General features: G+C 38.1%; 3 protein-coding genes across 5 annotated transcripts; all 3 read right to left on the bottom strand.

Moving 5' to 3' along the window:
* LOC125218394 (wall-associated receptor kinase-like 1) lies at positions 1-5,157 on the bottom strand. 3 transcript variants are annotated; one of them, XM_048120054.2, is made up of 6 exons: positions 4,603-5,157; positions 3,700-4,080; positions 3,050-3,568; positions 1,824-2,039; positions 1,543-1,719; positions 1-1,420 (listed from the first exon to the last, which is right to left on the bottom strand). In XM_048120054.2, exons 1-6 carry the CDS (start codon positions 5,111-5,113, stop codon positions 219-221), a joined length of 3,006 nt encoding a protein of 1,001 aa, XP_047976011.2. In that variant the 5' UTR covers positions 5,114-5,157; the 3' UTR covers positions 1-218. The 3 variants fall into 3 exon arrangements, with proteins under 3 accessions (XP_047976011.2, XP_088921990.1, XP_088921991.1); XM_089065864.1 differs by having other exon boundaries at positions 2-1,420; positions 1,824-2,198; XM_089065865.1 differs by having other exon boundaries at positions 3-1,420; positions 1,824-2,198; positions 3,700-4,001; positions 4,603-4,730.
* A 12,408-nt stretch (positions 5,158-17,565) lies between these two features.
* Positions 17,566-18,610, bottom strand: LOC125201536 (putative carbohydrate esterase At4g34215). The gene is made up of 2 exons (XM_048099697.2): positions 17,945-18,610; positions 17,566-17,862 (listed from the first exon to the last, which is right to left on the bottom strand). Exons 1-2 carry the CDS (start codon positions 18,512-18,514, stop codon positions 17,674-17,676), a joined length of 759 nt encoding a protein of 252 aa, XP_047955654.1. The 5' UTR covers positions 18,515-18,610; the 3' UTR covers positions 17,566-17,673.
* A 3,442-nt stretch (positions 18,611-22,052) lies between these two features.
* LOC125218320 (putative carbohydrate esterase At4g34215) lies at positions 22,053-23,330 on the bottom strand. Its single transcript, XM_048119969.2, has 2 exons — positions 22,604-23,330; positions 22,053-22,429 (listed from the first exon to the last, which is right to left on the bottom strand). Exons 1-2 carry the CDS (start codon positions 23,183-23,185, stop codon positions 22,157-22,159), a joined length of 855 nt encoding a protein of 284 aa, XP_047975926.1. The 5' UTR covers positions 23,186-23,330; the 3' UTR covers positions 22,053-22,156.
* Between the last annotated feature and the right edge of the window lie 1,030 nt (positions 23,331-24,360).

The following is a 24,360-nucleotide window of genomic DNA, read 5'->3' as shown; positions in this document are numbered from 1 at the left end:
GATAAAAAATTAAATCGTAATAGAAAAACATGCTCTAAACATCGATTCAACACAATAACAAAAAATTAAGTAACTAAATACCCTAGGAACAAACCACAAATCTAAAAGATCCACAACATTTGATAAAAAAAACTTAAAAACAATTGTAAATAATCTCAAAGATTGCATAGAACCAAGTCTTGATCATCTTATTTGAGTCTACTACAAATGCGTCTATATTATGATGCACTGTCAGATAACACTAACGGATGTGTGTCTGATGATGATGTGAAAGCACTCTTATAACTGTAGGTCCATGTGTACTCAGTGTCTGAAATCATCGCAGACATATCTTCCAAAGATCTCACATCTTCTGATACAACATTAACACCACTCGACATTTCAGACATCCTAAAACTTTCCAATTCAGTGGCAACTTCTTTCATAGTTGGTCTCATTCTCCCTTTCGAGTGTAAACATCTTTGTGCCAGCTTTGCAACTAGGGTCACCTCTTCCTTTCTTCCGTGCTCCCAAACCTGCGGATCTAAAATCGTATCCATACATTCTTCTTCCATGCATACAAGGAACCGAGTCGCTAGGCCTCTTTCCTCTTCTGTTTTATCAAGAGATATTGGCCTTTGCCCTGTAAGAAGCTCAACTAGAACTACTCCAAAACTATAAACATCGCTCTTCTCTGTGAATTGACTCGACCGAAAATATTCTGGATCTAGATATCCAAACGTCCCTTTAACCAGAGTAGTTATGTGAGTCTGATCTGTAGCAACAGACCTCGATGTTCCAAAATCTGATACTTTGACAACATACTTTTCATCAAGGAGGATATTACTAGACTTAATATCCCTGTGATAGATAGGCACAGAAGAAGCAGAGTGCAAGTACGCTACTGCTCCTGCTATGTCTGCTGCGATTTTCAACCGCGTGTTCCATGTACATGGAAATTCACTACTTGGATCATGAATTAGATCAAAAAGTGTCCCGTTTGGCATGAATTCATACACAAGAAGAGGAACCTCAGTCTCCAAACAACACCCCAATAGTTTGACCACATTCCTGTGATTGATTTGTGATAGTATGACCACTTCATTTATAAACTGTTCCAACTGATTCACCTCGACCAACTTTGATTTTTTTATCGCAACAATCTTACCATCATATAACATTCCTTTGTAGACAGTGCCTTGCCCTCCTTGTCCAATAATTCTGCTCCCATTAAAGTTATCCGTAGCCACCTCCAACTCTTTTGCAGGGAAAACTTTTGTTTTTCCAAGTGCACCTTCATTGGTCTGTTGTTGCAAGAGAAGACCACCATTTCGCTTGAAGAATTTATCTTTTACCATTCTTTCCTTTCTCTTTCGCAACAACTTATACAACCAAAAGAGCACTGAAACTAGAAGAAGAAACCCCAATCCAGAGCCTATACCTACAAGCATACTTAAGAGTGAGAAAATTAACAAATTTTAGAAATAAGTAAAACTCAGTGAGCAGCAGCATATCTGAGCAGCATATCTAATTGATATTTGAGTTGGAACATTATATTGTTACCTATCAAGATATTGATCTTGGTTTTGGAAGGCGGCTGCGGAATGCAACTGGTGCCATCCTTTTTCCCATCACCAATATAACCTTTCGGACACAAGCAGTGAAATGTCCCCGGAACATTTTCGCAAATTGAATTTGAGACGCATGTATTAGTTGAATTATCCTTGCATTCATCAATATCTGCTTGATACATAATCACAAGTTGTAATTTGACAAAGCATATATCTGTAGGGGAATTGACACACAAATCATTATATATAGCATAACGAGGCAAAAGATTGAACCTTGGCACCCTGGACTGAGGTAGGGATTGCCTGTGTATCCTTTGGAGCAATTGCAGAGGTACCCTCCAAGCGTAGCATCAAAATCAACACAATCACTATTATCTCTGCATATGAAGTTAGCGAGATCCTGCCGTGCTTCTTTGCAATTCATCCTTTCGATCCTCCAATCCAATGCCATGCTCGCAATCGGGTGAGCATTGATTAGTGGGATCATGTCTGAGTTATTCGTAAGCAAAAATTCCTCAATATGTTCATAATAACGACCATTATGAATCATTTTTTTAGCGTATTTTGTGAAGGCGTAACTGCAATAAATATTAGCACTTGTCGGCAGTTCACTGAGATGAGTCAAATTTGATTCAAGGTAAGTTATACCTGCAAATGATCCAACACATATTTCACTCATAACTGCAACATGTTCTAGTTAAGATAACATATAGTACTCCATCCGTTCTTTCATAGTTGAGTCATTTCCATATATAGTACTCCCTCCGTTTCGCTATAGTTGAGGCGGAACTTTTGAGCACGGAGTTTTAGAAATGAATGTTGGGTGTGTTAAATAAATAGATAAAAAAGTAAGAGAGATGAAAAGGTAGAGAAAATAAAGTATAAAGTAAATAAAATAGAGAGAATAAAGTAAGAGAGAGTAAAGTAAGAAAGAGAAAAAAGTTACCAAATATGGAAATGACTCAACTATGAAGAAAATTCCCAAAATGGTAAAATGACTCAACTATGGAGAAACGAAGGGAATAATTTTTTCCTCTTTCTTACTTTACTCTCTCTTACTTTACTATCTCTTCTTCATTCACTTTTTACTTTATTCTCTCTATCTTTTTTTTCTTTCTTACTTTTTTATCTATTTATTTAACACACTCAACATTCATTTCTTAAACTCCGTGCTGAAAAGTTCTGCCTCAACTATGAGGGAACGGAGGGAGTACTAGATTTTAAAACTATATCTTGAGCTTATCAGACCCTTAGAGAATGTGTTGTAGAGAATGTACGGTGTAATAAGAAGCCACTTAAAGTAACTTGTGTTCTTGTTTTGGACATCCCACACAATTTCTAAAATGAAAAATATCCTTATATATATGCTTTATTATATCTCAAACTTTATTTTCTTTCTAAAAGAACACTACGTAAGATTTTGTGTCAAACAAGAAATGCTTTACCCATAATATCTATTGAATTCTTTTTATAGAAATGAAGCATCAACTTATTATTACCTCTTGGAATTGGTACCCTGCAACAACCATCATCTGCATAAGATGTTGGTCCATAGCCGCAATCTGCGTAAGTTCCACCATCATCATAGATCTCAAGACTGTCGGAGCAAATGGCTGTGCAACTGCTTTGAATAGAACTTCTTTTGTCTTCTCCAATAACCCCGTTAAGCATAACATTGCAGCCAATGGTGGTGATCCAGTTGTCATCTGATAAACTATATGGCGTTTTCAACAAGTCAATTGTCAAGCTCCACCCAACTTGATAGCCTGACCTATTGTAGCAATTTGAAGATATGTTCATGTAGTTGACAATAATTTTTGATGAGTTCAGCTCAACGATTTCAGCGTTCAAAAGATGGAGGAAGGGTGTGGCAGGGTGGGTGTCCTTGTTGCAAACAACTTCAAAAGATGGCTCCAAGAAGCAATTTGGACCCACACCAAATGGAAATGGAATCGATACTTTTCCACATTGATCCATGCATCCACGTTTGGCAATTGAACTTGAAGAGGGAATTATTGCTGGCAGAGTAGCAAATGAGATAGCGAATGCATGTTTTCATAAAACGTCGTATATACTAGAAATTAACTTCATTTATATCATGTATGGAAACTTGAAAAAAATAGAATTAGGGAGAAAAAAAAAAACCAACTTTGGCATCCTCCACGTAGGTAAGGATTTCCCTCAAACCCTTGCACGCAGCTACATGTGTATCCTGTATCATAATCGTTATAATCAACACAAACACTCCTTTCGTCTAGGCATGCGTAAGTGCTGGAATTCGTAGCTCGACTGCAGTTCTCAGCCCCAACGGTCCAGTCCAAGCGCACTACTGGTGGCCTTGATGCTGATGCCCAGTCATCATTTAACAATGCTGTTGAGTTATTCAGATAGTACAAAGGATATGTGAATACAGTTTCATTCCTCTCTGTCATCTCCTGGATAAAGGCATAGCTGCACGGTAAAAGCTTTTTACGTTGTGATCTTCCGCTCAAGTCAATCAGTTCTGCTTCCAAAAAACGTCCTTCCTCTCCTAAAATAGTTAGGGAATTTGGAGACCACAAAAAAAAAAAAAAAAGTAGGTAGGGACATGCAAAATAATAAGATTAGAATGTACTCCCTCCGTCCCTTGTTACTCGCACTTTTCATTTTAGGCCGTAAATTTGCGATTGATTTTTTCGTGTAATAAAATTAGAATTTTAAGTGTAATGAGACATCACTTAATAAAGGACCTCTTAACTTAAACTAACATATTAATTAAATGCATTAATTCAAACTTAAACTATAAATAGTGTAAGGAGTTTGTGACGAGCCGAAAAGCAACAGTGCAAGTAACATGGGACGGAGGGAGTATATGATAGGTTGAAATATTGAGATGGAATTGAAATATTTCAAATATTGAGATCATGTATTAATTAGAGAATACAATCAATTAATCCTTAATTGTACATAAATTTATAAGAGACTGTTAGTCTGTTAGTACGAGTTATTGTAATGTTAAAATATTTACTTTTTTCACTTGGATTGCGATCAAAACAAAACTAAACACAATTACCGTCGAGATATTGATGGCAACAACCATTGAAGTTGCAATCTCCGAAGCCGGCATCACTCTTGTTAGCACAAAACACCGAGCAGCCGCCAAGGGTGGAACTTCCGTTGGATTGCAGCAGCATATCATCACACCCGATAGCAGTGAGCACGTTTTCATAAGAAAGAATATAGGGAGTTCCCGACAAGTTCACAGTCATACTATGTTTATTGTCGGTTGAGAGATGATAGCAAGCTGAAATCATGTAGGGGTTTTTGAGACGAATGTAAGTTTCATTGAATTCAATCACTTCTTTTTTCAATATAGAGAGGTAAGCTTTTGGAGGGTCTGTGGAATTATTGCAGTTGATGTCAAAATAAGGGTTGAGGCTACAATTTTTTCCAATTCCAAATGGATATGGAATGAGTAAATCCCCGCACCGGTCATGGCATCCCGGTTTGGCATGTAAAGCTGTGGAGAGTAGTGATGGTGGGAGAAGTAGGAAGATAAAGATGATCAGTTGCAGAGGCGACATATTAGCTGAATGAAAAGTGTATAATTATCATGAAAAAAAAGCTTGGCTTATAACAACTCATTACTTGACCTTGGAGACGACTATGAGATATTGGTCTTTAAATATTACCCATCCGTTCTTGAAAATTTGTCATTTATTTCCATTTTCGTGCTATTAATAGTATTACAAATACATAATTCTACTATTAATTTCACGATTGTAATGCAATAATTTCAATAGTACTACAAATATTTAAATAGTTCATTTTTAAATAGCACGGCAAAGATTTAAATAATTTACTTTGAGAATTAATAGTATCACAAAGATTTTTGGTCCTTAAAAAATCACAACGGAAGTACATAAACATTCAAAAATCACAATTTAGGTGCCCTCCTCAAAAAGCTAAATGTACAAATACGCCCCACAAGAACTGAATGGTAGATAGTAAAAATCAGGACTGAATTTAGAATATAATATATTGAACTTTTTGACTGAAAATGTGATTTCGTAAATGTTGGATACTAAAAAAGTGCAAGCCACATTTTCTAGTTACTAATTTCGTAGTTCACTCATTTAAATTTTTGTATGAATAAAAAAATATGTAAAAGGGTTTCTCCTACATCATCTTTACAAACGACCAAGTCCAATACCAAAAAAGACTAGTAAATGTTTGGTCTTCGTAGACTCGAGGTGGTCGGGATGAATGAAGATAGAAGACTCTCCTCCGGGACCACGTATATTTGTTTCTTGACCTTTGACTAGTAGTTGACGGAGATTTTGTAATTGGAACCACCTCTTACGTTGTCATAAATATTTTGGTATTGGACGTGAAGATTTTCTTAAAAACAATATATTTTGCTATAAAAATGAAATGCCTCAATTCTAATTAGATGGCCTAAAAATGAATATGATTCAACACCAATAGGATTATAGGACAAATGAAGTTTGATGAGGTTAGCAATAGAGGTAGAGAATTTTTAGGAATTCTAGTTAGATTAACGTTTTCTGGCGCGTTTTCATTAGGGTTATGCTTGTTAAGGGTTTTTCCTTTCTAATAAATAGTTCTCAAATTGTAATTGTCAAGTCTACAATAATTTTGTCAGAAATTCTATAGTAAAAGATCCATGACTTGGTCACTTGGGCATTATTTATTATTTTTCTTATTTGTGGATGTTATTTGTCAAAAATTTATATCTAGAGATAAGGAAACAAAGGGAGAAACAACAAAGATGGATGATGGAAAATTTTCTATTGAAAGGTTTTATGAATCAAAATTGTAATATGCAGATCGATGACTAAGTCAATGGTAATGGCCTATGGCCTATGCAGATCGATGACTAAGTCAAAGGGAGAAGGTTTAGTGAGTGTTACAGTGTGTTACACAATCAACAACATGGTCTCTGACAAGGTTGAAGCCAAGTGGGCAAGTTGAAGCTTGTTTTAAACATAATTTTCTTTCTTCCTTTACATCAAAGTAGTGAACTCTAACTCGATTTAGAATTGCTTCGTGTAATTTTACATTCTAGTCAGCTAATCGCTAATCAGTCTCTAATTTTATGTTCACATATTTTTAATACTATAAAATACTCCTTCCTCCGTCTCCTAAAATGGAAACATTTGAAATGACATAAGTTTTAATGCAAAATTGATAAAGTAAGAGAGAGGTGGAAAGAAAAGTGTATTAGTGGACAATAGGTCTCACCTCATTAGAGAGAATGTAATTTCATAATATAAAATTTTTTTATTTTAGGGACGAACCAAAAAAGAAAGAACTTCTATTTTTAGGAGACAGGTGGAATACTACTGAATAACGTATGGTCCAGGGACTTAAGGGCCCAATACCGTGATAGTTTCTGAGCCGATTTGTTAAAGCCCACGTGAGAGTACTTTAGTTCTAACATCTAAAGCCCACCAAGAGTTTGCATGGGAAATGGTCGTCAGGTCGTGCAAGAGTTGGTTTTGTCATTAGTTTAATTTTAGTCTATTTTTTGCTTATTTAAACCGAATTAGGAAGTTATTGCATTTAAATTAAACATTAAATAAAGGTGAAGAGTGTCCTTTTATATTTTTTCTTTAATATTTGTGTTTTTATTTAGATTTAAGAATTTCTTATTTTTTTATAATTAGACGAGTGGATGGCGTCCATTGAGCTAAATACTGAAAATCCTTTGGCATCTGCTTCAACATTATCAAGAGACAGTTCAACAACAACGTAGTAGTAGTAGTAGTAGTAATTTTCATGTTGTTTATCTATGTTTAGTCTCAACATGTTTCTTATCAAGCGTGGTTATAACTTTCTTCTGTTTTTTTTTACCGAGTGCTTTAGATTTCAGTTGCAAAATAATATATGTTGGGCCCGTAGTAGTAATTTTCATGTTGTTTATCTATTTTTAGTCTCAACATGTTTCTTATTAAGCGTGGTTATAACTTTCTTCTGTTTTTTTTGTTTACCGAGTGCTTTAGATTTCAGCTGCAAAATAATATATGTTGGGCCCATTGTTAAAAAATTAATGGTCTTATTGTTGGGCCCATTGTCAAAAAAGTACCCGAGAATTCTCGTTTTGGGCCCATTGTCAAAATTCTGTCAATAGGAAAGCCCATTTTCCTGCACAATTTGTTTGCCAATTCCAATTTTCAGCCATAATTACGTTCTTGCTAAAACTCCCCACACGTGTCTCTATCAATGAGACTTGCAAGACTTGGAAAAAAGTGCATGATTCCACTCCACCACATTCGTGTCATAGCAAGTTTCCTTCTAATCATAATAGAAAATCAATCAAATTAAGAAAAAATAATAATTTTTGACCAAGAACAGGGCAACAAAGACATCACTGAAAAATTAATTTCAAAGTCTTGTCTCAACAAGCCAAAGAAATGGAATACTGAAATATTGCAACCTCCGTACCTGAAAATTTGATACACTTCATTTTTACCATTTTTGGTAATGGACCCCATATTCCATTAACTCATTCCTACTCATATTTTATTATAAAACTAATACTTTAAAAGTAGGACCCACCTTCCACCAACTTTTTCAACTCACTTTCCATTACATTTCTTAAAACCCGTGTCGGGTCAAAGTGTAGCAAATTTTGGGTGACGGAGGTAGTATGTTGATTTAAATAAGAGTCCATGCTACATGCAAACAACAGAGAGAAAATCAGATAGAAATCGCCGATAGAGTTAGCTCTCGGCCTCATGGCTTCATCCCCAACGCAACAACGCCATGGATAGGCATGTACATTGAAGCAGCTTCTGCCGTCTGCACACTTGCATTGGCTTCAGAAGCAAAAAGTATTGGCTTCCCTGCAAGTATTTCTCTCCCTCGTACTTCTAGCTGTAGCCATGAAGCTCCCCGTGGATCTAACGAGTTTAGACCTCACCTCCAACGATAAACTCGTGAGGCTTAGCAGCCTTTATTTGATGCGACTGCTATGAATAATTTCATGACATCTTTGGGCTCCACGGAGAATAACGATATTGTGCTATCCATGGCGGCTTTAGGCATTCTAGTCATCACTATTGCTGGAAATGTGTATATTCATATTGTTCAGATTCTTAGCTCGGGGTCTATGTTATATCAACAGATGGTAGCTTCCGCGCTCATGCTCCTCTTCCTTGCAACGCTATGTTCTGTATCGTTGGTGGTTCCAGGAGCCAAGAGATATATAGGATTGAAGTATAACGAAATGCACAAATCGGTCTCGAATAGATCACAAGTGGAGTGGGGAAGGTTTAGTAGGGATGATGTTGAAAATATGGTGAAAGGGTGTTGGGTGACGGCTCAAACTAGCTGCCCTCAGTGTGTGCTAGCAAGGTCTGCCGTTTCTTCACAGTGGCAGGTTTGGTCGAAGCTCGGATTTCACATAGGCTTTTATATCCTAGGTATAAAGTCGATTCGAGTGTTTTTCTTACTTCGAAATAGAATTTCATATCATGTATGGTAACTTGAAAAAAATAGAATTAGGGAGAAAAAATAGAATTTCATATCCCATGCCCATATTTTGTTTTGCACTTATGATATTATGGGCTCAACTCCAATTTGTCACAGTTGGGCCCGAGGTACCCACCTGCCTTAATCAGACATAGATGTTTTACTTGCATATTTTCCTTTTCATAATAGACCCTATTAGTTAATGAATATTTTGATAATATAAGTGTGAGTTCCGGTCGATCCAAATTATATAACTATATTTTCATTTATGATATGCAAATAAGAATCTTTGAAGTGTTCATTTTCTAATACTCCTAAAAGCCAAATTAGATATACCAAGATGAATAAAAATCAAGCATTAAAACACCAAAAGACAAGACATTCATATAATTAACATAGTAATTAGTATTCAATAAGTAGTTAATTTAAATTACTGCATCCTGCTAATAGTGTCACCGACGGCCTCACTGACAGCTGGCAGTTTCTCAGCCACTTTAGCTGCCGCTCCGCCGTTGTTGTCGTCGTGAACGAGATGAGTCACCGCCACCTTCTCCGGCTGTGGCTCCTCCGCTCCCGCCGGCTTCCGGAAGTCGACGGTCTCCACTTTTCTCTCCACCACTCCCTCATCGTTAACTCTTTCATTACCCTAAACATGTGCAAAACCATAATTACACACACACTAATGTAAAAAAAAAAAAAAGACACTTACCTTAGTAGTAGTAGTAGTAGTATCCATGAGATGAGTCTTCAGCTTCAAATTTTATGTAACTAGGATTTAATGTAAGAATTTAGATGCCTCAATTTATTGAATGTGTGTGTATGTGTTATATGTGTACAAAATTGTGGTGCTTAAATTAAGGTAAGGAAATTTGTAGTTTGGACACGTAATAGGATGAGTCATGTTTGTTACGTAGAGACTTCTAGAAATAAGCCTTCTCATTTTGTCTTTTTGTGAAGCTAAACTTTCATTAAATTATTATTAAAAGGTCCAAATGGCGATTACCTAATTAAAGTTTCAATATACGTACCTTTTCTCGATATTAATAATGCCAATCTATGAAATTCGATACAAAGTTATTAAAGAATTAGCTCCCATATTTGATCTGTTGAATATTGGACTCCTTACTTTGGGCTTCCTTTATTAATTGATTGGGCTGGTCCATGCTGAGCCCATGTGATTAATTGTTGGCCTAAATCGAGCCTGGCCCGTTTACTTATCCAGAGCGGCTGGATGTGTGACACCTGGCAACTCCACGCGGATTGTGGCTCTCAGCCGTTGGATGAGTGTTGTGTTTGTTAAGTGAGAGAAGCCTGTTAGACTTCTCTCATTCGATTTGCTTCTCTCTCTCTCTTGCCTCCAGAAACCGCCTCCTCTCTCTTCCTTCTCTCTAAGATTCCGGCGAACCTAGCCGGAGTTCTCCTTCGAGCTTTCTGTTCCACCGATGATTCTCAGTTCCTAAGAGTTTTACCGGTGTAGATTGAGTGTTAGGCAACTTCTTCGGTTTCCTTCTCTTTCTAGGGTTTGGTCTTCAGTCAGTGACCAATCCCGAAGTGCTTGGAGTGTGTGGTGAGGGATCTGTGTTCTTGGCCGTGTTCTGGAGTTGTGTGGGTAAGTCCACGTGTGAGACGGCCGTGGTGTACGTTGACCGGTGAGATCTAGGGTTCCACTAATCTCTGGTTTGGATTCGTGCAACGGTGCTCTCCTTTGTGACTTGCTGTGAAGATTGGGGAGGTCTGAGGCCTAGTGCAGTCACTGCTGTGACCTGAGCCACTCGTGGCCTGATTCTCTGACTTAGTCTCTTTTGTGTTTAGATCCTTCGGGATCAACTTTCTTGTGTAACTAATTCAGCTACTAAGTGTGCAGGTGCAACCAGAAAAGATGGACTCTCAAGAACCAAGGAGTTCTTAAGCGTAGTCTAGGATTTTCTGCTTGTAACATTGTACTTAGTGTGTAATCAAGATACCACGGTTGTATTTGGCTTGTACCTCTGAGATTAGCCATCTCAGAACCAATCAATAAAAGAGGTCCCGGTAATTAGCGAATCCCAAGTGGTCTGATCCCTACAGTGGTATCAGAGCCACGGAGGGATCACTTGGGCGCGCCGGGTCGCAAATTAAGGAGGTGGGCTCGTCAGAGTAAAGCTCGGCCTCCGGTATAGGCCCTGAGGTAAGACGGTTACACCTTAACGAAGGGTAACCGCTCTGGTATATTGGCTAAACCTCTCTTTACTGCTTTCTTAGAACCCCACGCTTGGGCTTTTGTTGCTGGTAGTAACCGCTGGCCGCGGTCTAGGCTCTGTGCTCTTATCTTCTTGCATGATCTTGGTGCTTACAGCTTTCTTTTCTTCCGCTGCTTGCTTGTTTTTCCTTTTCTTACTCAAGGTGTGTATCTCAGAGCTCTGTTTCTGTGTCCTGAGTAAATTACCTATCCACCCTGTGCCTTAACTGCCTTGAGTGACCCCCTGCGCCCCCATACATTGGGTGATTGCGAACTGGGAAATCCTCCTGCCGGGGTACACGTGACAGATAGGGAGGAACTCACCTAGACTTGATCTTTGTGTGTCTGGGATCACCTTGAGTTGTGTTGCCTGTGTGTGTGCTTGCTGCTAGCTGCATCTGTGATTGCTGCATGAAAAATCTCTGCATCTTTGTTCCTAGTGGATTCTTTGACTGTTACTTGTTTAAATCCACTAACTGTGAAAGCAGAGTTGCTTGCTTTGCCCTTGGTGTGTTGAGTTCTTTTGTGTGTGTAAAAATCTTTCTCAAAATGACCCAGCCAGTTGGCATTGTCCCCTTCAATGGAAAAAATGATTTTGTTATATGGAAACAAAAGGTAAAATGTGTTCTGATTCAGCAAAAGGTTTTTAAAGCCATTGAAGGGGTCCTTCCTGAAAATATGTCTGCTGAGAAAAAGGCTGAAATGAATGAGTTAGCTAGGTCTTCAATTATCCTCAACCTCTCTGACTCTGTGATTAGAAAGGTTGGGGCTATTGAATGTGCCAGTGAGATGTGGGCTAAGCTGGATACCCTTTATACTGAAACTTCTATGTCCTCCAGGATGTATCTCCTGGAAAAGCTTTTTAAATTTAAATTGGATCTTTCAAAGGACATAGATGATAATATTGATACTTTTCAAAAATTGGTCCAGGACATCAAAAGGTCTGGAGATAAAACCATTGATGAGTATACCAGCATAGCCCTCATGAATGCTATCCCTGATACTTATGGTGATGTTAAGGCAGCTATAAAGTATGGAAGGGATAGTGCCCCTCTAGACATAATAATCAGTTCTTTAAAGTCAAAAGAATTGGAGCTTAAAGAAAACTTTAACCCTAAATCTTCTCAAACTAAGGCTTTGAATGTGAGAGGGAGGTCTAAATCTAGAGGGGATGGCAGTAATTCCTCTGGGAATGGTAAGAAGTCAAACAGAGGCAGGTCTAGGTCTAAAAGTAAAGACCCTAAGTTTAAAAGAAAATGTTTTAATTGTGGGGAAGTGGGTCATTACAAGGCAGAATTTACTAGACCCAAGAAAGGTAAGAATCCAAATGGTAATAACCAGATGGAGTCTGTTGCAAATCTGGCCAGGGATGATGGTGCAGATGGTGTTTGTTTTATGAACCATGATGTTTTTTCTGTAAACTCTGCCTCTGAGTGTTTCTTCACCAAGAATGACTGGCTAATTGATTCTGGATGCACTTTTCACATATGTCCTTTCAAAGATGCTTTTACTTCTCTCAAACCTGTGGAAAATGCTTTTGTGTCTATGGCTAATGACAAGAAGTGTAAGATTCTTGGCATTGGTACTGTGCTTTTAAAGTTTGAGAATGGATACTTGCTGCCTTTGAAAAATGTGAGATATGTGCCTGATCTGAGCTATAATCTGTTGTCTTGCTCTTGTCTTGAATCTGAGGGTTTTGAGGGTAAGTGGGGGCAGGGTATTATGAAGATCTGTAAGGGTGTGCTATGCCTGCTTAAAGCTGTGAAGAAGTGTAATCTGTATGTGTGTACTGCTAAGCCTCTAACTAGTTATGATCATAGTGTAAATTTGGGTAAAATGGATAAGGCTTTACTGTGGCATAATAGACTTGGGCACATGAGTCAGAAGGGGTTAAAACTTTTGAAAAATTCTGATATTTTGAGTGAGTTGGATTTCAAAAATAAGCTCCCCTTTTGTGAAACTTGTGTGATGGGAAAACAGCACAGGGTGTCTTTTCCCACCCCTGTGACTGAAAATGTTAGTCAAGCTGTCTTAGAGTACTTGCATATGGATGTTTGGGGCCCTGCCTCAGTTACTACCCACTCTGGACCTGTGTATTTCTTATCCATTGTGGATGATTTTTCAAGGAAAGTTTGGTGTTTTCTTTTAAAACATAAGTCTGATGTTTTTCAAACCTTTTCAAATTGGAGAGTTTTAATTGAAAATCAAACTGGAAAATGTATCAAGACCATTAGGACAGATAATGGCCTTGAGTTTTGCAATGCTCAAATGGATTCTTTGTGTCAAAAAACTGGGATTAGGAGACATAAAACTACCCCTTACACCCCTCAGCAAAATGGCGTTGCTGAGAGGATGAATAGGACTTTACTTGAAAAGGTTAGGTGTCTCCTGTCCAAAAGTGGGTTGTCCAAAAAGTTTTGGGGTGAAGCTCTTTACACTGCTTGTTATTTGATAAATAGATCCCCTTCTGTTCCTCTTAAGGGCAGATGCCCTGAGCATGTTTTTACTGGTAGAAAACCCAATCTGTCACACCTAAGGGTGTTTGGGTGTAGTGCTTTTATTCATTCAAAAACTGACAAGTTAGACCCAAGGTCAAGAAAGGGTGTTTTTGTTGGCTATCCTGATGGTGTTAAGGGTTATAGGGTGTGGGTTAGGGATGAACCTGGTTTCAAGGTTGTTGTCAGTAGGGATGTTGTCTTCAATGAAGATGACTTCCCCTGTGTTGTCCCCAGGTCCCCTGCTTCTCCATCCTCAGATGGTGAACCTCTTAGTGAGGTGGAGCAATCTGAGGAGAGGTCCTCAAGTGAGGTGGAGTCCCAGGGCAGTGATGCTTCCACTGAGGTGGAGCAGGTGTGGAACTCTTCCCCTATCAACCCAGATCCTATACCCCCTGAGCCTCTAGAAAACCAAGACCCTGACCCTGAAAATGTTTTTGATGGTGAGCCACAACCCAATAATAATCCAGATTTACACAATTATCAGTTAACTAGGGATAGAGCTAGAAGGGTTGGTAAACCCCCTGATAGATTTGGTTCTTTTGTAAATTTGGTTGCCCTAGCTTTTAATGTGTTTGAATCTGATGGAAATGAGCCTCAAACCTTTAAGCAGGCTCAAAAGTCCAAGTTCTGGGATTTGTGGTTTAAAGCTATGCAAGAGGAAATCCACTCTCTATTTGTCAATAATACTTGGATCCTTGTGCCTTTGCCCCCTGGTGCCTCTGTAGTTGATTGCAGGTGGCTGTTTAAATTGAAAGATGAGATTGAGGGGTTGAGGTACAAGGCTAGGTTGGTTGCCAAAGGTTTTACTCAGCAAGAAGGGATTGATTATACAGAAATTTTTGCTCCTGTGGTTAAGTTTACTACTGTAAGAGTGATGCTTGCCTTATGTGCTCATTTTAATTGGGAATTAAAGCAAATGGATGTCAAAACTGCTTTTCTTCATGGTGACTTGGATAAACCCATATACATGAAACAACCAGAGGGTTTTGTGGATCCAAACTTTCCCAATCATGTGTGTTTGCTTAAAAAGGCTCTGTATGGTCTTAAACAGTCTCCTAGGCAGTGGAATATTAAGTTTAATACATGCATGCAGAAGTTAGGTTTCATTAGGAGTACCTTTGATGCCTGCTTGTATGTGGATGATATGTTGATTATGGGTCCTTACATTAAGTCTATTAAACATGTGCAAAGTGCCTTATGTGAAAATTTTGACATGAAAGATCTTGGTGATGCTAAAAAGATTTTGGGGATCAATATCCTTAGGGATAGGAAGTCCTCTTCTCTGGTCCTTCATCAGGAACCTTATGTGCAAAAAATTCTTGAAAAGTTTAATATGCTTGGTGCTAAAATTGCTTCTGTTCTTTTAGCTGCTCACTTTATGCTAAGTAAGGACCTTTGTCCTACAACTGAATCTGAGGTTAAAGCTATGCAAAAGGTCCCTTATTCTAATGCTATTGGCTCTGTGATGTATCTTATGGTTAGCACTAGGCCTGATATTGCCTATGTTGTTTCTTGCTTAAGTAGATACATGTCTAACCCTGGTCCAGTGCATTGGGAAGCTCTTAAGTGGTTGCTTAGATATCTGAAAAATACTTCTAAGTATGGTTTGTGTTTTTCTAAGCATGATCAAGGTGTTGAGTTGTGTGGCTTTGTTGATTCTAACTATGCAAATGATAAGGACAAGAGGAAGTCCACAACTTCCTATGTGTTTCAGGTTTGCAGGTCTTGTGTTAGTTGGAAATCACAACTCTAACACATTGTAGCTCTGTCTACAACAGAATCAGAGTATATAGCCATTACAGAGGCTATGAAGGAGGCAATCTGGTTAAAGGGAGTTCTTTCTGAACTCAAGTTTATTAAGTCTGCTCCTGTGTTGTACTCTGATAGTCAGTCTGCATTCAACTTTGTAAAAATCCTGTTTTCCATGATAGAACTAAGCATATAGATGTTAGGTTCCATTTTATTAGAGATGTTGTGGAAAAAGGTGAAGTTCTTTTACAAAAAGTGAATACTGATCATAACCCTGCTGATATGGGTACCAAATGTCTTTCTGTGGACAAGTTGTTGTCATGCATCAAAAAATTGCACTTTGATTTTGGTTGAGCATGTGCATTGCATGTCCCGGGGAAAGACCTTGTTGACTCTGTGAAGTCACAAGGCAGTTTAAGTCCTACAAAACTAATTGGGGTACCATCTGGTGTTTTGTTATGCAACCTGGCATCTTCTATCTACTGAACTTGTGTTCATTGGTGATAGGAATGCCTTGTAGGCAATGACGAAGCAGCAGTAGACCAAGGCTCTCCCCTGTTTCTCCAGAAGTAGTCCAAAGGTGGAGAATGTTGAATATTGGACTCCTTGCTTTGGGCTTCCTTTATTAATTGATTGGGCTGGTCCATGCTGAGCCCATGTGATTAATTGTTGGCCTAAATCGAGCCTGGCCCGTTTACTTATCCAGAGCGGCTGGATGTGTGACACCTGGCAACTCCACGCGGATTGTGGCTCTCAGCCGTTGGATGAGTGTTGTGTTTGTTAAGTGAGAGAAGCCTGTTAGACTTCTCTCATTCGATTTGCTTCTCTCTCTCTCTTGCCTCCAGAAACCGCCTCCTCTCTCTTCCTTCTCTCTAAGATTCCGGCGAACCTAGCCGGGTTTTTTCTTTCGAGCTTTCTGTTCCACCGATGATTCTCAGTTCCTAAGAGTTTTACCCGTGTAGATTGAGTGTTAGGCAACTTCTTCGGTTTCCTTCTCTTTCTATGGTTTGGTCTTCAGTCAGTGACCAATCCCGAAGTGCTTGGAGTGTGTGGTAAGGGATCTGTGTTCTTGGCCGTGTTCTGGAGTTGTGTGGGTAAGTCCACGTGTGAGACGGCCGTGGTGTACGTTGACCGGTGAGATCTAGGGTTCCACTAATCTCTGGTTTGGATTCGTTCAACGGTGCTCTCCTTTGTGACTTGTTGTGAGGATTGGGGAGGTCTGAGGCCTAGTGCAGTCACTGCTGTGACCTAAGCCACTCGTGGCCCGATTCTCTGACTTAGTCTCTTTTGTGTTTAGATCCTTCGGGATCAACTTTCTTGTGTGACTAATTCAGCTACGAAGTGTGCAGGTGCAACCAGAAAAGATGGACTCTCAAGAACCAAGGAGTTCTGAAGCGTAGTCTAGGGTTTTCTGCTTGTAACATTGTACTTAGTGTGTAATCAAGATACCACGGTTGTATTTGGCTTGTACCTCTGAGATTAGCCATCTCAGAATCAATCAATAAAAGAGGTCCCGGTAATTAGCGAATCCCAAGTGGTCTGATCCCTACATGATCGAGCAAACGGCAATATTGTGGATTATATAAGTTTTAGTTTTTATAAAATGGTGTTAGTTTGAAAGAATAACATTAATCTCACGCCAATTCAATATTGAGTATAATTTTGGATCAATTTAATCTTTACTACTAAACATGCTTCATCGATTTTCATACACTTCAATTTGTCACTATTTATGGAAGTTTTTGTTGTTGTAGTCAGCGACGAAGCCAAAAATTTTACATTGTGAGTCTAAAACACTGTTTGTAATTATGAAATATTTCTTGCAATTGTTACTGGTGTCGCCAAATGTAGTTGCGGAATGTGAGTAGGAATAGCAAGAGATAAAGATGATTACCAGAGAAATAATTAGAGGATTAGTTATAGAAACTAGTGATAAATGCGATGACAGTCATTAAAAGCATATTAATGTCTTATTGATTGTAGCTTAAATTTTGAATTTATCATATTGGAGATCATAAAACTTAGGACTCAAATCCAATCGTGACATAAGGCATGAGTTATGTTAGTATATTGATAATTGATGAACATGTTTTATTGCAAAAATTCAACGTATACATCATATGCATCACGTTCAATTATATATATAGTTCCAAACCATCAATGGACGAGGCGGCTCGATTGACTAAAATTGGAGGAAGGCGTCGGCCAACATCTGCCCAAGCTTGATCGCCCCCACGGTCGAGAGATGCACGTTGTCGAATATGAGCTCAAGCCCCTTCGAATCCACTTGCTTCAAGTTGGCAACTTTGATCGCTTGCTGATTTGCTCTCATTTCTTCTACGAACTTACCATCGCCAGATGTCACTAATACCTACAACGTTAACAACATAAAAAAGCCTAAGATTCCCTCTGTCCGCCATTAAACGTTAACAATTACAATTATTTTATTGTACCTGGACAACAGGCAATGTGGGCATTTGCAAATCAGCACGCACGTCAGCAATAAACTTTTCAAACTTGGCCTTGTACGACTCAGTATCTTGCAAAAACTTCGTGTCGGATTCCCCTTGGTACCATAGGAGAGCCCGGAGAGCCCCTCCGTCCTTGAGGGAGGCCTTGGTCCGATCGATCATGTCGTTGTACAACTTCATCCCTTTCTCCCACTCCCCTATTTTGGTTCCTCCAACTGCGCATGGGACCAAACCAATCACTCCGATGGTGGGGTCCTTTGCCAACAATGTGTTGGCAAAGGACATCCCTGGCCCAATGCCAGAGACCTTATGGTCAATGTCCACGTGGAGAGGGTCGTGGGCCTCCTCCCACGCAAGCTTGCCATTGAACCTTAGGATCTTCGGACTGGGCTGGCACTCTGCAGGGACTTTTTGGTCCCACGCGCCATTTATAAGGCCGCCTCGTCCGGCCATGTTGCTTTGTCCGGCCAATATGAACACGTTTTGGGGTTGGTCAAGGCATGTCACAAATGTTGAGCAACACAAAATGGTTAACCAACCAATGGGATTCATATTTTGGTCGGAACAAAATGCAACAAGATTGAGAAAAGGAGGCTTAAGCTTGTAGTTTTATTTTTTGGCCTCTTTTTAAGAATGCTTGGATGGTTTGGAATGAGAAGTAATTGGAATATTTCTCCATTGTATACAATAGTAGTTTGCAATTATTTTCATTCTCCTATTTTAGTGGTTCCAACACGAGACACATGTATTTCATCGCATATTTAAATGTACGATAAATTTTTGTCGAACACTATTTATATATAGCACGTATATATGAAAGGTTTGGATTATTCACCATAATTTCTCTTGTAACAACCATATCCTTTTCTCTTGGTATTTTGAGCACAAAGTGGTGAGCGTTTAAGAGAGTTTTAAGACGAGTCAAATTTTAATGTCGTGATTTTATTTTGAATTAGTTGCTTAAGCCTTCGTTAATTAAAATACATATTGCTTAGATATTGGATCAATCTAACAATACCTTTTCATTTGACATCAAATTCTGGAGAATCGAGTTGTTGGCCTTACGAAGTTTGGACCATGTCAAATTCCAAAGAAAATTTAAAGTCTCATGTATTGTTTTTAAAATAATAGTATTAGTTAATAACCTTTGAAATAATTTATATATTTACAAGCAATTAAACTTATTTTACCATAGCATGATAAGACTTTCCAAATTCTAAAATATATTTCTCCCTGTGTTTACTTTATAACAAGTTATGGTAATAAAATAAATTTTACTTATATTCATTTTGCAAGTTAGTAGTACAATTTTTCATGGACCCTCGAAATGACCTCATGCCGAATTTTGTTACGATCTCCATCCCTCAAATTTTGACACATTTTGACCCGGCACGAGTTTTAAAAAATGTAATGGAAAGTGAGTTGAAAAAGTTGGTGGGATGTGGGTCATACTTTTAAAGTATTAGTTTTATAATAAAATGTGAGTAAGAATGAGTTAGTGGAATATGAGGTTCACTACAAAAAATGGTAAAAAGTGAAGTGTGTCAAATTTCAGGGACGGACCGAAATAGTAAACTGTGTCAAAATTTGGGGGACGGAAGTAGCACGTAATCAGCGGCGGATCTAGGTGGGGTCGTGCGGGGTCGGTCGACCCCACCGTCAGCGCCAGATAGTGGCCGGAAATGCCCTCCGTCAGCTGCCGACCCCACCGCCTTCACGTCTCTGCCCCATCCTCTATATCCAGAACCAGGCGGGCGGCGGCGCTTAGGCCTGAAAATTTAATCCGCGGGTTTCGGGTATTCCCGACCCAGTTCCAATACCCGACGGGTTATGGGTATCCGAAACCCGAAATAATGGATTCGAATACGGGTTTGGGTAGTTAATGTTAGGATTTTTCGGGTTTAGGATACCCGAAACCCGTATTAGGGTACCCGACTAATACCCGATTAAACCTGATTAATTATGTATTTGTGATAAATATTTTTATTTAGTATAGGGCCTATGACCCGTAAGGTAAATCTAGGGTTACTTTATTTAATCACATGTAGATTTATAAATTTTTCGTATGCCTCACTTTTTCAAGTTTCCTTCACGCCGCTGCTGCTGCTCTCTTTTTGCCGTTTGCTCTCTTTTTTACATTCATGTTTGGTTCATGTTGCATTATTTATGTTCTTACTTATTATCTTTTGGAAATATATAGTTAATTAGTTATTTCTCCATTTTATTTACATGTTCATTTAATGTCTTAAAAAGTTATTTTAATCTCTTTTATAATCCCTTTTATATTTCAATTTATACCAAAAAAAGTTTATTTTAAAATTAAGTAGTGTCTATTTGTCTAAGGTCTATTTTATATAATATAGAATTATAGTCAATAAATAGTATAAGTATTGTGTGATTTTTAATAATTTCTATTCTCATCACAATTTAATTTATATAAAAGAATAAATTTTAAATATAATAATTCCGGATTTATGGGTACCCGATTAGTTGGGTTCGAGTACCCGCATCGGGTATTAAGGTACCCGAATTCATATACGGATCGAGTATTGGGTATGATATTTTTGAGATTTCGGGTTCGGGTACCCGCGGGTACCCGAACTTTCACCGGCGCTGTTATTCTCAGAAAGAGAACTGATCTTTTTCGTAACTAAATGGACTCTGCGAATGGGCCTTCCTTTTTCTTTTTTAATTGTTGATTAAATCATTTTCAGCTTATATTCTACTCCGTATATGATAATTTAAGTCTTATTTTGAAATTTAACTGTAGCTTTATTTTAAGTTTCAACATTAATATAAAAGTTCCAACATTAATTTAAGTCTTTTAAATTGAATACAGATCATTACTAGCATTTTATTTTTTCATTTATAGTATATTAATCAATAATTGTAATATTCTCTATTTTTTCTCTTATTAATATTTCTTGAATTCATTATTTTACTTATCTTATCCTTAATGAGACTAATTTAAAAGTGTTATAGTTACAAAGGATAAATGGAATGTATCACACTTTTATACTTTTATTCAAATCTATCCAAATTATACTCCCTCCGTCCCACTTAAAATGAAACATTTGGAAATCGGCACGGGATTTTATGCAGTGTTGTTTTGTGAGTGAAAGAAGAGAGAGTAAAGTAAGAGAGATGAAAAAATAGAGATAGAGTTATTTCCATTTTAGGAAACGTTTCATTTTTAATGGGACGAACAAAAAAGGAAAACGTTTCATTTTTAATGGGACGGAGAGAGTAGTAAATAATGTTTAATGAAACAACTTTTAGTTTTCTCCATAATGTGATATATTTATTGACGTCAACTATCTTGCAAAAAATAGAGTATAACAATCTTTATACTCCCTCCGTCTCATAAAATTGTGAATATTTAAAATGACACAAAATTAATGCATAATTATTAAAGTAAAAGAGAGATAGAAAGAAAACGTAATTATAGTATTGTCAGTGAAGAAAACATACCTTATTATTAAAGTAAGCATGCAAAATTATTTAAATATTATTTAGAATTTTAAATTTATGTAGCAAGTTATAATGTGGCTGTATAGTTTTATTGATAATAATTTGTGTTTTATTTTAGATTCAAAATAACAATCCCCATATGTTTCCAGCCAACCCCGACAATTTCCAGACATCTGTGATGGACAAAGTTTGTCATTTTATAGTAATAAATAAATATCTACAATGGAAATCATCATTCAAGTTGACCAATTTTGAATCTAAGAATTATTGAACTGAGCTCAATAAATATTCTATATAGTGAGACCATGAAAATTTAAGACAGATATAAATCCAATTCGAACTACTAATAGTGGAGTGTAGCTTTGCTTATCTGTCAAGGCTTCTTATTCTTTCTTTCATTACACTTTAGTCCTTTAGCAATTACTTTTGGTTTACAACTTTTCTTTTACAATTTCCAAATTTAATTATATTTCCAGTCCATACTTAGACATCTAAGTTGGATTAAAGAAAATGACAACCCAACGTTTTGTATTGTGAATTCAATACCAATTCTTGACTACAATAGTACAACCACAATTACACTGATGGTGAAACTTACCCAACCACCTGCAACGCCTCATAGATAAAAAAAGAATTCGTATTTTATTGATATGTATGATGAAATGAAGTTGAAAACTTAAAATACAATTTAGTTTGAATAATAATTATTCTTGATAAAAATGTCTACCTAATCCATCTAAGAAAGAGGTCAAGGAAAAAATTGTTGCACCTCCGGTGAGCACCACTGCTTTGAACGGGTAGAGGAGCCGTAATCCCGAGGAAGGCGTCGGCGAGCATATGCCCAAGCCGGACTTGGGCTCTGGTCGAGAGATGGAGCCCGTCCGGCTCGAGATCCAATCCCTTGGCATCTACACATCTCAAGTTTGGGAGTTCGAGTTCGAGCTGAGCTTTTCTTATCACATCGACATAGGGTCCGGACCCCGATGCTAGCGCCACCTACACTAATCATTAAAAGGGTACAAATTACATTAATTACCCATACATATAAATTTACTCAACTGAACCGAATCGAACCGAAATAACTAGACAAAATTAAACTAATTACCCATACATATAAATTTACTACATCGAACCGAAATAACGAGACGGGTAAATTCCCGACTGTCGTACCTGGATCACCGGAAGCACCGGTGAAAGCAAATCCGACCGGATATCGGTAAAAAGCCTCTCCAATCTCCTCTTATACAACCTAGCATCCTCGTGACTTGTGGTGTCGGACTCGCCTTGGTACCATAAAACCGCCCGAATCAGCCCTCCGCCGCCTAGCACGGCGGCCTGGGCCCGGGCCATCAACTGGCCGTAGAGGCGGCCGCCGCGCCTCCACTCGCTAATGTTGGTCCCTCCAATGGCACAGGGGACCAACCCGATGACCCCGATCCCGGGATCCCTCCGCCGCGCCAAGTGCGCGAACGGCATCCCGGGGCCGACGCCGCAGGTCTTCTCGGCGTCGATGTCCCGGTGGAGGGCCTCCCGGGCCTCCTCCCACGCGAGAGCCGCGTTGAGGCGGAGGATCATCGGGTCGGGGCGGCACTGGGACGGCACGACGCCGTCCCACGTGTCGTTGATGACGCCGCCGCGGCCGGACATGTTGCTCTGGCCGGCGAGGAGGAATATGCTCTTCGGCCCCGCGGCATTGTCGGCCGCGGCGGCGGCCGGAGAGGCTAAAAGAAGGGAGAAGATGAGGAGAAACATAGCTGGCGCGGAGGCAGAGCCAAATGCAAGAAAACAGAGCTACTTAATGTTGGAATGTTTTCAAGGGAAGGGAACATTGTTTCTTACTCATCACAATTATGCTACTTTTGGTTTGTAGAATCTTTTATTAAAAATTTGCAACTTCTTCTTATTTTAGTTGGGATTTAGTGTTAAATAATGGAGGGTGGTTAATTTGATTTGTGAATTAATACTTGTGATTTGTCATAGGTAACATGGTTTTCTCATAGATTTGTAACAAAAGACAACGTTGTAGTAGTTCTAACATTATATTTTTATTTTTTTCAAGTTGGGAATTTTTTAGTGTAGAAAACCTAGTTCCAATACTAATTATTATAGCAAGTGGGAGTGTGAGATTATTGAGATGTAACATTCGAATGGATTATAACAATTGCACTTCTTTTGATATGAGGGCAACCTATCATTATAAAAGTAAAAGTTTAGTAACTTTTCTATTTACAATTTGTCCAAAACAATTGTCATGACTTCTAATTATATGAATAAATATATGAGCTAGTTTAACAGCCGTAATGTGGCCCGCAAGCAAAATCAATAAACTTAATATTGATTTAATAAAATTAGTTTACCTAAAATAAATTAATAATTTTATAAAAAAAATGGGGAGAATGATAAGTATGCAAATGTATTTAAAAATTAAATATATTTATCTATTATTATATGTATATTATTAAAATAATTTTGTGTCCCAATCCTGTTGCTGCATAGTTTTATTGTAAAATTATTCCCCTTTAGTCAATACAGTATTTTTAAAAAACTGAATAGTGTGACAAGAAAAAATACAGAATTGATCATGGTCTAATTTGAGTTTTATCAAAATTTTAAAATAAGTGGCCCACATATCGTTAGATTAAAAGGTTTTCCGAGAGATTAAATGCCCAATTAAGAGCATTTCTGTTAGCAGCCCAACCCATAACGTATAATTGGGCCTGGCTTGGGCTAGTCCCAGATTGTGTGTTCTTTTACATTTTAATTTTTATTCATAAGTCTTTCTGATCCGACCGTTAGCCCATGAAAATTTGAGAACTCCATAACATAAAACTGTGTTTGGAGATGTCCCCGATCTCACGAAGCGGCAGCTCTTTCACAATCCTTCGAGATTGAGGTACACTTTAATTAAATTTTTTATCATCCATTGC

The sequence above is a fragment of the Salvia hispanica genome, chromosome 2, assembly GCF_029641045.1.
Source record: "Salvia hispanica isolate PSC_SH4W2 chromosome 2, Shi_PSC_v1, whole genome shotgun sequence".
NCBI classification, from domain to species: Eukaryota; Viridiplantae; Streptophyta; class Magnoliopsida; order Lamiales; family Lamiaceae; genus Salvia; species Salvia hispanica.
This window is presented reverse-complemented; position numbering and strand designations above follow the sequence as displayed.

Excerpts from the sequence above, each read along its gene's own strand:
- LOC125218320 (XM_048119969.2), bottom strand. The coding sequence starts at position 23,185 with ATGTTTCTCCTCATCTTCTCCCTTCTTTTAGCCTCTCCGGCCGCCGCC. Across the intron at positions 22,430-22,603 it reads CGGTGCTTCCGGTGATCCAG|GTGGCGCTAGCATCGGGGTC; the intron begins GTACGACAGTCG and ends TGATTAGTGTAG.
- LOC125218394 (XM_089065864.1), bottom strand. The coding sequence starts at position 5,113 with ATGTCGCCTCTGCAACTGATCATCTTTATCTTCCTACTTCTCCCACCA. Across the intron at positions 2,199-3,049 it reads CAGGGTACCAATTCCAAGAG|GTATAACTTACCTTGAATCA; the intron begins GTAATAATAAGT and ends GATCATTTGCAG. Across the intron at positions 1,720-1,823 it reads CCTCAGTCCAGGGTGCCAAG|ATATTGATGAATGCAAGGAT; the intron begins GTTCAATCTTTT and ends TGTATCAAGCAG.
- LOC125201536 (XM_048099697.2), bottom strand. The coding sequence starts at position 18,514 with ATGAATCCCATTGGTTGGTTAACCATTTTGTGTTGCTCAACATTTGTG. Across the intron at positions 17,863-17,944 it reads CCACATTGCCTGTTGTCCAG|GTATTAGTGACATCTGGCGA; the intron begins GTACAATAAAAT and ends TTAACGTTGTAG.